The sequence below is a fragment of the Aythya ferina genome (genome assembly GCF_964211825.1).
Source record: "Aythya ferina genome assembly, chromosome: 1".
Classification (NCBI taxonomy): Eukaryota; Metazoa; Chordata; class Aves; order Anseriformes; family Anatidae; genus Aythya; species Aythya ferina.
Window position 1 is genome coordinate 103,773,043 of NC_140296.1, and position 13,815 is coordinate 103,786,857.

General features: G+C 44.6%; 1 protein-coding gene across 12 annotated transcripts in view; it reads right to left on the reverse strand.

Moving 5' to 3' along the window:
- The window catches only part of TIAM1 (TIAM Rac1 associated GEF 1), a 155,789-nt gene that overhangs the window by 33,393 nt on the left and 108,581 nt on the right, over positions 1–13,815 (reverse strand). For all 12 annotated transcript variants that reach the window (XM_084538657.1, XM_084538672.1, XM_084538674.1 and 9 more), the window contains 3 exons: positions 9,805–9,886; positions 5,274–5,360; positions 2,038–2,262 (listed from right to left, as the gene is read on the reverse strand). In XM_084538657.1, the coding sequence (XP_084394783.1) occupies positions 2,038–2,262; positions 5,274–5,360; positions 9,805–9,886 (394 nt within the window). The remainder of the gene's footprint in view (positions 1–2,037; positions 2,263–5,273; positions 5,361–9,804; positions 9,887–13,815) is intronic.

The window sequence follows — 13,815 nt, forward strand, 5'->3', positions numbered from 1 at the left end:
AAGCATGCACTGCCTCTCAGCAAGGAAAAGGTCCCCTCCGTGACCTAAATATTCAAAATAATGATGCAGAACGCTGACAGAGGCAGGGAAGCTGTTTATTGAGCCCAGCTTTTGAGGCCCTGTGTTACGAAGTGTGACTGCTCTGGCTTTGAAATCACCATGCTGAATAAATATGGAAGTCTCAGATCCCAATTTTTTGCACCCAGGGCAGACGCTCCAAGGGGCAAGAGTACTCTGCAGGGATTTTACAGGAAAAGCATAGGAAAAGACAGAAGGATGGGGTCCGTGATGAATTGGTGTTACGTGGGAAATGGGGACATCTTGTGGCCAGCTATCAATGTTTACAACACGAGTTTAAATTAAATGAGTTGATTTTTCAGCACAGAAGCCTACCTTGGAAAAGTTCAGTGAAAATTAAAAATGAAGAATGTCCTTCAAAAAAATGTTTAATTTTAACTGCTTCTAGGAGTTTATTCCACATCTTACATGAGGCTGCTTTTATCAAGAGCCTCAGAGGTATTTGCAAAAAGCTGATTTTAAGCCTTCTTGTTTGTGATACACCACTTGCTATGAATGTATCACACTCCTAGAAGTCAGGCTTGGGGTCCATTTTTCTCCATCCACACTATGTGTTCCTGTTACCAGAACAAGGACATTTTTGCTAGATCACTTTCAGTAAATACTTTCAGAAGAACAGAGCAGCACCCAGAAATGTTGAGAGGCAGGCTGTACCCACCTGACCCTTCACAGGCAGAGATGAGTCAGCTTGGTCCGGAGTCCAAGCAAAAAAAACCTTTCACTGTGGATTGTTTGCCCCTGCTCAGCATCATACTAACACACTTACACAGCTGCTGGGTTAGCTCAAGTATGCACCCAGAGCCACCAAGGAGTCCCTGCACTGGATGACTGCAACAACCAGACCCACGTGTCCTGGGAAAAGGTAGACTTGAACCCTGAGAAGTGCACGAACAGCCCCTCCTGCTCCAGTTTTTATTCCAAATGCCCAAAACAAAACCATTTCACAGATGTCAGAACGATTATTTTGACATTTATGAAACCTTTACTCTGGGGAAAATAGTAAGTATTTTGACATATCCAGAAAATACTTACTTTTTGGCTGGAAGAAAAAAAATTACCTCAATTCTGAAGAGTTTTGTTTATCTAGAAACTGCTTCTTTTGGGCCATTCTATTCATTTTTCCTGAGTTTTAAGTTATTCAAAAAAAAAAAAAAAAAACAAACAGGAACATACAATATCCTCTTCTCTTTTCAAACAGGCAAGTATGAGGAGACATAGTGCAGGAGCTTTCCTGCTATCCCAGTGCAATTCCCACCACTGCTCTCTTAAAGAGACATAATGGCTAGAGCCCAAAGAGGTGGTCCTGCTCTCCCACAGCCATTTCTCTTATCCCAGCACTGACACTTGTCCTCATCTGGTTGGGGAAGCTAAACTAGCAGCAAACAATTCACCTCTTCCAGAGTTTATTTTTCTGCAGTTCAGTTCTCTGAAAATCCCAGCGTGGAGGGCAGGAATGGCTTCTTCCCCCCCAGTGTGCTGTGGGGCCAGTTAGGTTTGGCTGTAATGTCAGCCTCTACCTTGAGGGGTTTTGAACTGTCCCTGTGAGTTATTTATGTGCCTCATCAAACACACGGGGCTCCTGGCTGATCCCAGAGAGGGTGAATGCTTATCCCTTCTTTCTTCCCTGCCCAACACATACCCTGGGGGCAAATCAGGAGTTAAAGGCACCTCTTTGTGCAGCCCAGAAGTGAGCGAGCCATCAGGTCTGTGACTTGCTGGAGGCACAGCTAGATAACGCGACACGCATTCAGCGATGACATATTTCACAGCCTAACCATGTACACATTAATACTGTAGCTATACCTCACAGCTTCCAGAGGTCTCATTTATTACCCACGCAGCGCATTCGGACTGCAATGCTTCTCACTTTCATCACAGAAGTACCAGATCAATGGGACTACACCAGCACACCCTAAGTGTGAATTCTGCTCCTCGTAATTTCGACATTGAACCCAGTACCTTGGTTGCTCCCAGCGAACACCAGCGTGCTGTCACTCAAGTCAGATGGGTTTTCCAAGCGACGTGGTGGTGGCTGCATTAATTTCTGCCCTTCCTCAATCTCAGGATAGGTACGTACAGTAAGACACAGTGAAGGCTGAACAAGGACATCTTTCAGCAAAGCTGAGTCCAAATCTTCAGCAGCTTTTTTGTTAATCTCCACAATTTCATCACCAGCTTTCAGGCCTGCAACGCAGAAGGGAACAGGTAAGACTTGCACAGCAATGCTTCTGTTACCCACAGACATCAAGGAGCTCAGCTGGGTATTTATAAGGTGCCAGACAGTGTTATGTCTAGACATAAAATAAACATTTATGACTGCAAATTACATTGAAATTTGATGGACTTCTGCAAGATCTGCTGTCAGGCTGGTACTCCAGTATCCATAAGAGTAAGGTGCCCAGGAAGTCCCTCAGGAGGTACCAGCAGGCACATACCCTGTCCTTCTTCACAGCACTCTGCAAGGGGACAGCTGCTGTGCAGCAAGCCATCATACAAAACAAATTCCTCATAAATAAATGGATGCTTAAGGACAGAGCCAGACTTCTCAGGCTCTGCATACAGCACAGGGGAAAGACAGAGCCGCATGAAGCATTGTGAGCTGGGTCTGTACCTCTCATTGGGAAGCAGAGGCTCCCAATGGGCAGCCCAGCTAATCCCCTGGGATCACTACGTCAGCTGTGTTGCTGGATTGGGTTGATTCTTGCTTTTAATTTCTCATACAACTGTATGCTTTTATTTGAAGTGATCACCCACTGATACACTTAGGAGGAGGGAGCACATTTCCCACTTAACCGGTGCCGGACTTCAGACAAACTCCTCTCTGGCCCTGTCCGAATTACATCCCAGCATATGGGGCTTCAAAAGGCAAATTTTAGCAGTTGGTAGGTTAGTGATGGTCTTTTCCAATCCACTTTCAGGAGCTATTTATAGCCCCGGTGCCCAAGGGAAAAGGGGATCCGCAGAGGAAGCAGCTGAGTCCCGCTCGCCCCCAGGCGATGCAGCAATGCAACAGACAGCAAGCAGCCCTCTGGGTCCCGCAGGAGACCTGACCTTCCCCTCGGCCTGCTCTCCAAATCACAACAGTGAGATGGAACAGGCTTTAAACCCAAATAACTTCCAGCGTCACTCAGCTCAGTCGTTGGGGCTGCACTCATCGCTGGCGGGCCCCTGCAGGCATCTCCCCGAGAGAGAGAGGATTGAAAAGCATGCTCTGCAACAGCCACCAGAGGGACCGTTGTGGCATCCTAATCACCATCCTGGCATTTTCATGGTGGAAAGCTGGAATTTACAGGGCCAGAAGAGCTGCTCCTTGCAGGCAAACCTACCCTAGGTGACCTGCTGTTGTAGGCGACTTGCCTTGCAGTGCTCTGGCTGGGAGACCAGGGCAAAGGATGACTCTTGGCACCCTTCAGCGATGAGGAGAGGCCCCAGTTTGACGAGCCTGAGCTGCAAGAATTGCTCAGCTGAATCCTCCAGGACAGATTACCTACCCTTATCTGAGAAAGAAACATGGAGGCTAAACAGCTCCAGCCCTCTTTAGGAAAATTGAGATCTCTCTTAAACGCATGTAATTGTGCCCAGAAACTGTAGTGCGGAGCGCAGATTCAGAAAGAATAAAATGAAATAAGTAGAATGGCTACGAAGTAAATGGACCATAAAATCATATTCAAAATGAGGACAAAACAAAGCAAGTCGAGCATTTCGCATTATTTCATTTATTCTGCTCAGTGATGCCATGTCATAATAGCGGCACATTAATATGCTTGTAACCATAAACATCTCATCTAGGGCTCCATTTTACTCATTGTAATCCCTCTTCTGAATCATTTGGGATGAAGCATCATCTATACCGCACTACAATCAGGCATCGGTATAATTCCAGCAATGGCCTAGCTAATGCAGACCAACAGAAAAAGATAAAAGCATAAATCATAAAAATAATTAGGAGAAAATAAAATTTCAGAGTTTTTCATTTGGAAAAAAAATTTAAAAAGATTGAAAAGGAAATACTGCAACTCTTCCAGATAGATTTACTGCAGGAAATGCAGTCAAGTGCAAACATAAATGTAAATAATGCAAGGAAGAGAGAAAGAGCTTTCCTCTCTGCTAACTATGCGTATCTTGTCATAATATCCTGCCAAATCCTGTTATTACAGAAGTGGCTTTTTATATCAGTTATGAAGAGCAATGGATCACTGAAAGTGTGTTTTAGCATGACAGCCCCACAGGAGGCAGTTTGTGTTCATGCATTCATTTAAATTTTCATTCAAACATCTCCTGAAAGCAAAATAAAGACCTGCTGAACCCTGCACCCTCACCCTAACACTCCCTTTGCTAGCAGGTCAGGGAAACAGTGACGGCAGTTTCCCAGTGAGCAGAATTGGTTCAGCCAGAGCCAGCACCAGGCAGGGGGCTGGAGCTGTCTGGGGGACAAGAGGCCCCAAAGCTTTCAGCAGCAGCAAGCTCTTGAGTGAGCTCTGTACTACCACTTAACCACTCCCAAGAAAACTCTGCAGGTGCTTTTCAGGACTCTGCATGTACTAATGGACAATGATGAGGCGAGCGTTTTCCTGCTCTCCATATTACTCCTTAAAATTTGGTTAGATTTCAGCTGCCCAGCCCCTCCTGTGGCTGCAGGAGCAGCAGTGCTGGCACACGAGGGAGGGCGACGAGTGGGAAAAGCAGGATGGGTATGGGAGTATCAGGGTTGGCTTCAGCTTGAGTAAGGCATGACAGAACCGTACCCCTCTCTGCACTAGGACTCACCTGGCAGCCGAGTTGTCTCTGCTGCTTTCTGGCGCAAGTGCTGTCATGCTTTCTGAATATGCTGGGAGCAAAACTAGAGGCAGTAATCCCAGCCACAGAGGGTAACCTGAGAGCTTCTACTGTACCTGTTTATCTTGCAGCCACTGTCTTGAGAGGGCCCTGGCTTTTCTTTCTAGCTGCAAGGGAGGTGCTGACCCTCCTACACACAAAGCAACTCAAAATTAAAAGAGTTTGGCTATAGAGCACAGCTAATTCCGAGAGCAGAACAACCCTATACGCATTACCTCAGGTTCTTGCCAAAAGAGCATGATCTTTTCTGGACTGGGATCCTGTTTTGGTGTGTTTATAAAACTTCCATCCCAACAAGCTCACGGTGTACACCAGGATTAAACAAACAATACCAAACACGACTTAAAAATGTCTTTTACCTTTCTTGAAAGCTAGGCCTGTCTCTTTGACACCATTCACATACAGCCGACGAATCCCTTCTTCTTCCACAGAAGACAGAGAGAAACCTAGGGAGATCCCCAATGACATGGTTAGACAGCAGCAAACAATACAGCATTACCTAACAACTGCACGCACTACAGTTACGGCTGTACCGTGCCTGTTGAGAGCACTGTTCCTGACAAGGGGTGGAGAATTCCTCCCTTCTCCCTTTCCTTCAACCTTTACAAATAGAAAGCTAACAAGTGAAAGTGGCCGTAAGAAAAAACTGAATTGAATTTCTGAGCTTGCAAGTATCCTTTACAGTTTTATTTGAGTATACCACAGCTGCAAAATGTTGGAACACGCTTCCAATTCTCTCGCCACAAAAGGTCACCGCGAGAACTTTGCTGTTTGCAGACAAAGGCTGCACAGAGCTGTGGTTTGTGACCCAAACCAACAACAGCCAGGAAACTGGGAGTTATGGCTGACATGCCATCCGTAACTCGTACAACACAGACCAGTGCCTGCTACAGCAAAACGTCAGCTTCGACTTTCTGAATTTCCTGGGCTGGCCGAGTTTGTAAAAATGCCGCCTTCCCCCTGCCTCTTTCTTTTCTCAGCTGCTCCTGGCACGACCTGTTATTTGCCAAGTCTCAGCTCGGCCCACGTTTTATAGCGGCGTTCGAGAGCCCCAGCACAACCTTACCAACCTTATGCAAGTACTGACACAGCCTTTAATTTTAACAGTGCAAATGGTGCTGTTACATTTGGTTTAGGTGATTTTCTTGCCATTTGTGTTTGACACGGTGCAAGATAACAATGTGTAAAGTAAATACAATGTGTTTAGTTAAATAGGCTTTGCTTATTTACTGTTGAGAGTTATCTGAAGAAGAACATTTGCCTTTCTGAAACTTCATTACTCCCTAAATGAGTATAGGAAACCATTTGCTCCATCTTTTTCCAACTAGAAAAACATTTACAAACCTCTTGGGGGGGAAGATACTTGTTTGACATGGAATCAGCCACCAGCCAAGAGGAAGCAGATGTGCTGGGAGCCTGTTCTGACTTTAGGACTCCCTTCAAGTCGATGGTTATGGATGAGAAGTTATTTTTTCCATATATCATTAAAAAAAAAAAAAAAAAAAAAAGGAGGGGGAAGAATGTGGCAGCCTAGAAGCTAGGAGCATATGGCCCTTCATGGCTTACTGAGCTACTTGGAACCCACATGCAAGCTCCTCAGCCTGAATAAAAGGAAATTTGTGAAGCTCACTCAACACACCAGATTTGGCAGAGGGAGAAACTCTTGACTAAACAGAAGAGCAGATGTAAAACAAATAGTAGCTAGTGATTGTCATCACCATGAAGCCTACCTGGAAAACCTTCACCACAGGCCCAGCGGAGCGTGCCCAGGACTTCGGTTTGACTCAGCACAAATTATCAGCTATGACAACAATCACCCTCCTGCAGCTGAAACTGGCTGTACTGCCTTCACTCCAACGACCACACAGTTAAAACAAGGCTGAGCTGCTCCTCAAGTTCTTGTGGCTAACTGTGAGAGGACACCCAACCTTCCCCAAGCTATCCTTTTCTTTTTTCCCCCCAGAAGACAGCTTCCTCCTCCGATCTGTCATTCAACTTTCAGTCAAAAAATAAAATCCAGAGCCATAATTACTAGCAGAAGGGGTGGAAGGAGACAGGGGGATCATCTGGATGAGAACCACTTCAGTCAAGTGTGTATATACATCCACCTATGCTTGCACAGATGCGTATTTGCATGTATGTGTATGTCTGGTTTGTATATGGACACATACAACCGTATAGTTTTTGTCTGAGTGAATTCTCCAGGTGCTGCCACAAACACATGTGCAAGCACTGCGTGAGGAAGGGCAGGAGTGGGTGGACGTGGCAGCGGTTGCATAAGCTGGCATCGCTGCCAGGAAGATTATCATCAAACTATGCACGGACCCTGAAACACAGCTGTGGAGAGAGGGGTGGTGACCCAGTCAGGGCCTTTTCTCCACCGCAGCGTTTTGATGGCAGGGGAACAAAAGTCAGCATCTTAGAGCGCACAGGGCCACAGAAAAGCAACACAACCCCAGAACAAAGCTGCCTGCACAAAACGACCTCAGCACAAAGGCAGGTACCAGTGAAAGAGGAGAGTATGTGTGTGCCCAGGCAGCACAGCTACAGAAACCAGCTGACATGTCCTGATGGCAAGGTCCAGCACACTGGCCAGGTTCCTCGAGAGCGCCTCTTATCGCAGAGACGTTGCCAGGATTAATTAATGGCTGCTTGTGAAGGATCCTGAAAATTCAAGGTGATTTGCAAACATTATTATTGCTGTATCTGGGATACTAGCAACAGCAACAGGCAAGGCCACTAATGATTTTCATAATTTTATTCGTTTGTCTTCGTTTCATAAAGACTTTTCCAGTTCTTCTGGAGGAATCATGGCCCAGGGGATTTGGACATATGTTTTTAAAATGTGCAAGTATGAGAAGGGTTGACTGAAGCTGCAGAGAACAAGGAAAGCAATCATAAGAATGAAAAATCCCGTAGCGCCCTGGCTGTTCAGCTGTGGTACTGGCTCCTGACCCCATTCCCAGCACTTGTGAGGGGCTGAGCGCGCTTCTTGCTCTGCCCAGCTGCCTGAGAACCAGCTTCAAAAGCAATCCTGCTCACGGGAAGACTTAGGCGAGATGCTTGGAGACTCTGCAGCCATGTTATTGATTTAGACATCTTTCAAAACAAAACCAGTAGCGAGAGCCCTCGAGCAACCCCGTTAAAAAGAATCTGCGCGGAAACCAGACAGCTCTGATCTTCATGCTGCCATAGCTCGTGTATGGGCTTCAGCTTGCTCTCTGGATTGTAAGAGTATGTGCTGGCAACGCTCATCCCATAAAGAGACTGAGAGGATGTAAATGTACTTAACAGACAGGACTGGAAAGAATTTCAGAACGAAGCCCAGCACCAAGAGAGGGTCAGCACAGCTCCGTCACCTCTCCTCTGTTCCCCTGCAGGGGAGGATTTCAGCTCACGCTTGTCACTCTTTGACCACATGGTACTGTTTCTGAGGCACACACAGACTACAGAAATTCTGCTGTTGTTTAAAGTCAAAGCAAGGTTTGCTGTTTCCTTTCAATGAGAGCAAAGTCAGCTTTTTTGGGCGCATTCAGCATTCGCCCTCTGCAGGGTCAGAGCCACTGAACAGATACACCCCGCGTATCGCGCAGCTGATCCCCTTTCACAGGGCATGACAGTGCATTTCGTTGTCTCTCCCATCACTTAAAAAAAAGAGAAAGGAAAAAAAGAGAAAGAAAGAAACAGGAAATGCCACAATACCCCTAATTCTTGCAGTCCTTTCAGCCCTAGCATAATTACTGAACCTAGGGCCATTGCTGTGCTAGTTCTGATTTCTTTCTCAGGCCTTCAGTATTCAACCCACAGTCAGTACTACTGCTTTGTAGCAGTGCTCTCTGTTCGGATGGCCTGCAGCTGTATAATAAGCAGTTCGGGAATTCAGAATTATTCTAGTCATTAAAACAGAATATTTAGATAAACAGTAAAAAGATGCAGATTGGCTTCCCGCAGGGTGGGTTGCACAAATAATGTTAAAAAGCACTACAGAACTGTAATTGCTAGACCAAAGGGCAACCTCGCCAAGCTGGAGGTTTACAGCTTCAAATATACTCAAAAGATAACACAACCACCCCCACGGAAATACTGGGAATTTTGCTGAAATCACACAGGGAGGAGTTCCCCCATTTTACATGCAGATCTCTATAAGATGTGGCAGATTTTGGCTCCAGGAGTCCAAAAGGGGCTCCTTGAGAACTGGGTGTGCTTGGGGCCAAGCTCCCCCAGCCTCAGGAACAGCAGGGCAGGATAGGGACCCACCTTACAGACCTGCAGCAGGCAGGGAAAGGGGACAAGGAGCTTCTCCTGCAACAGCTGCCCAGCTGCAGAGCTCATGAAGCCTCCCACTTGCAGCAATTCTTCTGTCTGCATCCCTGCCACCATGCCTGGTGCTGCCTCGGGGAGACTGGGAGAGGATGGGGTGAGGAGGGGGAGACCCCACTGGCAGCCCCAAGCTGCATCAGCAGCCCTCTGCCAAACCCAGCTCTGCTGCAGGGCCCCCACGAGCACTGCAAGGCAGGAATTCACGTGGGATGTGAAAAGCAGCAAAGGATGCCACGTGCTGCCAGCGCTCAGTCCCAGAACCTCTGTGTGTGGTGCTTTGAGGGACGAGAAAAACAAGCAAACATTTGTCCTTTCTGCCACTGTAGCTCTCATCAAAGAGCCGCATATCCCACAGCCTGAGCACCGGGAAAAACAGTGCTGAGTGCATTACAATAAAACCATCCTGCTTCAGGGCAGGGGAGCCAGCTTTCTGTGGATGGCACAGGAATGGGATGTGCTTTCCTTACTTTGTTAACAGGCCTTTCAGGTATAGCAATCAATAGCAAGCAGTTACTTACACTAGAATTGACTTGGTAGGAAGATAAAAACAAATTGAGGAGAGAAACTTACCATAAATATCAGAGGATGCATCAGACTTCTCTATTTGAATGTGCTGCGTAATTTTCTGACAGATTTCTATTTCTTTGTAAAGCTGAATAGAAGAAAAAAAGAAAAGAAAAAAAAAAAAATAAAAATGCTTTACTGTGGGAAGACACATTAATTGCGATAATTTTGAACAGACTTCTTTCTTAATTACAGGATGGAGACATAGACTGTGATCATTACCTATTGGAAAATTTTTCTCCACATGCATGAAACGTATGAGCAGTGTCACTACGCCTTACTGTTAAGAAAATAATTAAAGAGGAGGAAGCCAACATAAAAGCAAGGACACATCCATTCCACTCTCTCACACAAGAAAAAGAGCTTCGATGCCTACTCTTGTATTTAGTGGGAAGTCATCATTTATCATTAAGTATTTATATTACTTAGAGTAAGACCTTGCAGGAATTGAATGATTTTGTAGTATTAAAGTCACAGGTAGGGATTTTGCTGCTTAAATACATTCCTTAATTTGCTACAGACTTTATATGCAGCTCTTTTTTCAGCATGAAATTTCACCTTTAGCGCATTTATGTTTATTTGTGCCGACAAAAGCTCCCAAGTCTTTGAAATTGTCATTAGCATCCTTCCTGGGGGACCAGCACAAATTCACACCTCTGGGTGGCAACTCAGAAGCCTGAGCACCCGCTCGCAATTCTCATGCCAAGCAAGGCCTCAGCTGCACCCCTGCACTCTGTACCCCTCCCTCAGAGAACACAGAGTAATGTAAGAGGAATCATGCTTTTAAATCACTTAGGTCCTTGTGCCTTGCCTTACTTACTGTTGTATCACAGTCCTACCTCTCAACTCCTAACACATGAGCTGGTACCGGGGCCTGTCACACGGTCTCAGACAGGGAAATCCCATTTTTCCAGACATTTGGAGACTCTGAACTGACATCTCTGGGAGTCAGCCCTGACTTTCTCAAAGCCATTCTGAAAACCTCAGTCTCAGCACAGGTTTGAAGCTATTTTTTGCCACAGCACAGGCTGGGTGGGACTTTGCTAATAAACCAGCCTTTCATCTTTGGGAAAAATCATACCCACAGGTGAATGAGAGTTCAAAGGTAAAGATTTTGTTTAAAATGCTGGTGTGACTGTGTCAAAAAGCAATTCACAATAATTAAGTTAACATTTTAAAACCGTACATTAGTGTTTGGACCAAAGCGTTTAATCCACTTCTTTAAAAAAGAAAAGTAACTCATTAGTAAAGGGTTCCTTTAATAAATACATAATTTTATCTCCTGCTTCTACCAACACTTATACATCTGTTTAATGCAAATATTATGCGCTACAGAACAGTTGTATACCCACTTAAATGGTTTTATATAGCAAGATAAAATGTAAAATTCAATGAGGATGCCATGCTAGCGTTGCTTTTAAAATGTGGCTTTCAAATATGGGAACATATTATTCCGCACTTGAAAATGAGTCAAATGACATTCACAAAATCTCAGCCAGATTTCAGTAAAGACTTTTTTAAAAGTAGAAAGAAAAAAAAAAAAAAAAAGAAAAAAAAAAAAAAAAGAAGTGAAAACTGCAGTGTTTTCAGAACAAAAACTGTCTGAACCCTGCAGTTATCTCAACGAGAAAGCTATCTGGATGAGCATGCAAGACTTGAAACAAGGATGGCCAGTGAGGGATCCAGGGCACAGGGATAGGGGAACTGCTCACTGCCTACATCCCGAGAATCTCCATGGAAAGGAAGGCAAATATCTGGGACCCACAGGCTGCTGTGGAGCTGCCCAGACCACAGCCAGACCAGGCAGCAGCACTGAGCTGACAGCAGCATTTCTGTGCCCCATGGAGACACCATCCCAACCCCAAAGGCAGGCAGCACATTTGGGCTGTGGATGCTCGTGCTGCTGATACTGCAAGTTTGTGGAAGCTCTGCTCGGAGGGGTTTAATAGCAATACCAGGAGCATCCAAGGGGGTTTGCTAATAGGCTGCCCAGGGAAGTGGCTGAGTCACCAGCCCTGGAGGTCTTTAAGAGACGTTTAGATGTAGTACTTAGTGATGTGGGTTAGTGGAAGACAGGTTAGTGTTAGGTCAGAGGTTGGAATGGGTGATCTTGGAGGTCTCTTCCAACCTAGATGATTCTGTGATTCTGGGATTCAGGATTGCCTCCTGACAACACTGTCCCCTTGATCCACTTCAGTCCCTCTGTTCCTCCTGGTGTTTCTTAAAGCAGCTTTTGGGGATCTATCATTACCTGAATTTTCTCAAGCTTGTCACCTGCTTGCTCCTTTTTCCTCTACACTTTTGGTCTTGTCCCAGCATCCTTTCCCAGGGCTACTTTTCACTGCAGCCCCAATGCCTTCACTGGTGAGATGTCCAGAGAGGTCTCCAGTCTCCTGCTTTCATCTGAAAGCAACAACTAAATCCTACCCAACGTAGGAACCCAAGTCTGGCACGTCACGCTTCAGTCAAAACATTCCAACGCTTAGTTTACAATAAAAGGTGCTTAAAAATACAACTGCCTGGTGCAGCACCTAATGCTAAATATCCGTCTCCAAGCCCTCAGTAACATTTTTAACACGTAATAAACCACACTCGTGAATTTTTGAAAGACTACGTCAGAACACAAAGCATCACCGTTAATGTTTTAAAGAGGAATGGAATATGGACATTTAATCTCCATTTCTTATTTAAATGCATCTTCTATGTGCTGCAAGAAAAAGGAATACCATCAGAAGAAATGATGTTTACCTTTTCTGCAGTAATGTATTGTAAAAGCATTTTAGTAGGTGGAAGATAGCTCTAGCAAGGTATTATTATGGCAAAACTATTATAAAGAGCTTTTCAGGAGACCACAAAAATAGGGTCATTAGTTTCATCATGCTGCAAGAGAATAATTTCATTTAACACTTGAATAAAAGTAACTCCGATTTTCTCATGAAACAAGCATACATGCACACACAAGCACACATACAAATGCATATTGATTTAATGATGCTGCATTAGGTATGATCCTACCTACACTATAACCTTTCAGCATGTCATTAGTCCTACAGACTGTGGAGTTGTGTTGTGATTTCAGTTTTTCAGAATAAACAGCAAGTGATGACCATGTCAATCCTATATCCCATCAACATAAGGCAACTCCTCAAAGCCCTTCCAGGCAATGAAAGCCACAAGCTGTCTTCTCTGGGTTTTAATCACCACTCCCAGCTATGTTTCATCTCCCAGTTTAGTACTTTCTCAGTAACACTTTTTTTTAAACAGTGATAACGGCAAACCCCAGTTCTTTAGTAAATGAACAAAAGCATTCATAACTGGGAAAGTTCTACTTTTTATAAAATAAAACAGCCACCAATAAAAAGGACTTTAAAACGCGTTAGAGCATGCATGTGTAAAATCATAGTGTTAAAGCACGACACTAATTCTGTTTGGTCTTTTTTTTTTTCATCTCTGATTTCAAAATTCCTTTGAAGTCTGCTTTTGAGATTCATGATATGAAAACATCCCAATGAAGCAATTAGGAACGTATATTCTCACACATAACTCCAGAGCTTTTTAAGTTCAACATTTACCTTCCCATTCAGAAAAAAAAAAAGGAAAAAAAAAACTTTTGCTTTTCCTCCCTCCCTTAAAAAATCAAAGCAATCTGAAGAAGTTGTATTCAGGCCTCAACAGTATGTCTTGAAAATAAACAAGGAAAATAAGAACAAGAGAAAAAGGCAGCCTTGAGAGATATTAAGCTTAAATGTACGATACAGTAACCCTCGCCCATTACCAATGGTTCTTCCTTCTCTCCCTTCCACACAGAGCCATGCACGCACACACACATAAGCAAAACACCAACTCTCTCCACTAGATGAAACGTCTGGAGAGATTACTTTACTGCAGGCCAATTTGCTATGGCCTTCATAGCGCTGTAATTGCAAGTTAAAAAGCATAACTGCTTATTACAAACACCAGATAAACACTAATTAATAGTGTCCTACACAGTGTCATGTAATTTTGCTCAAGGGGTAG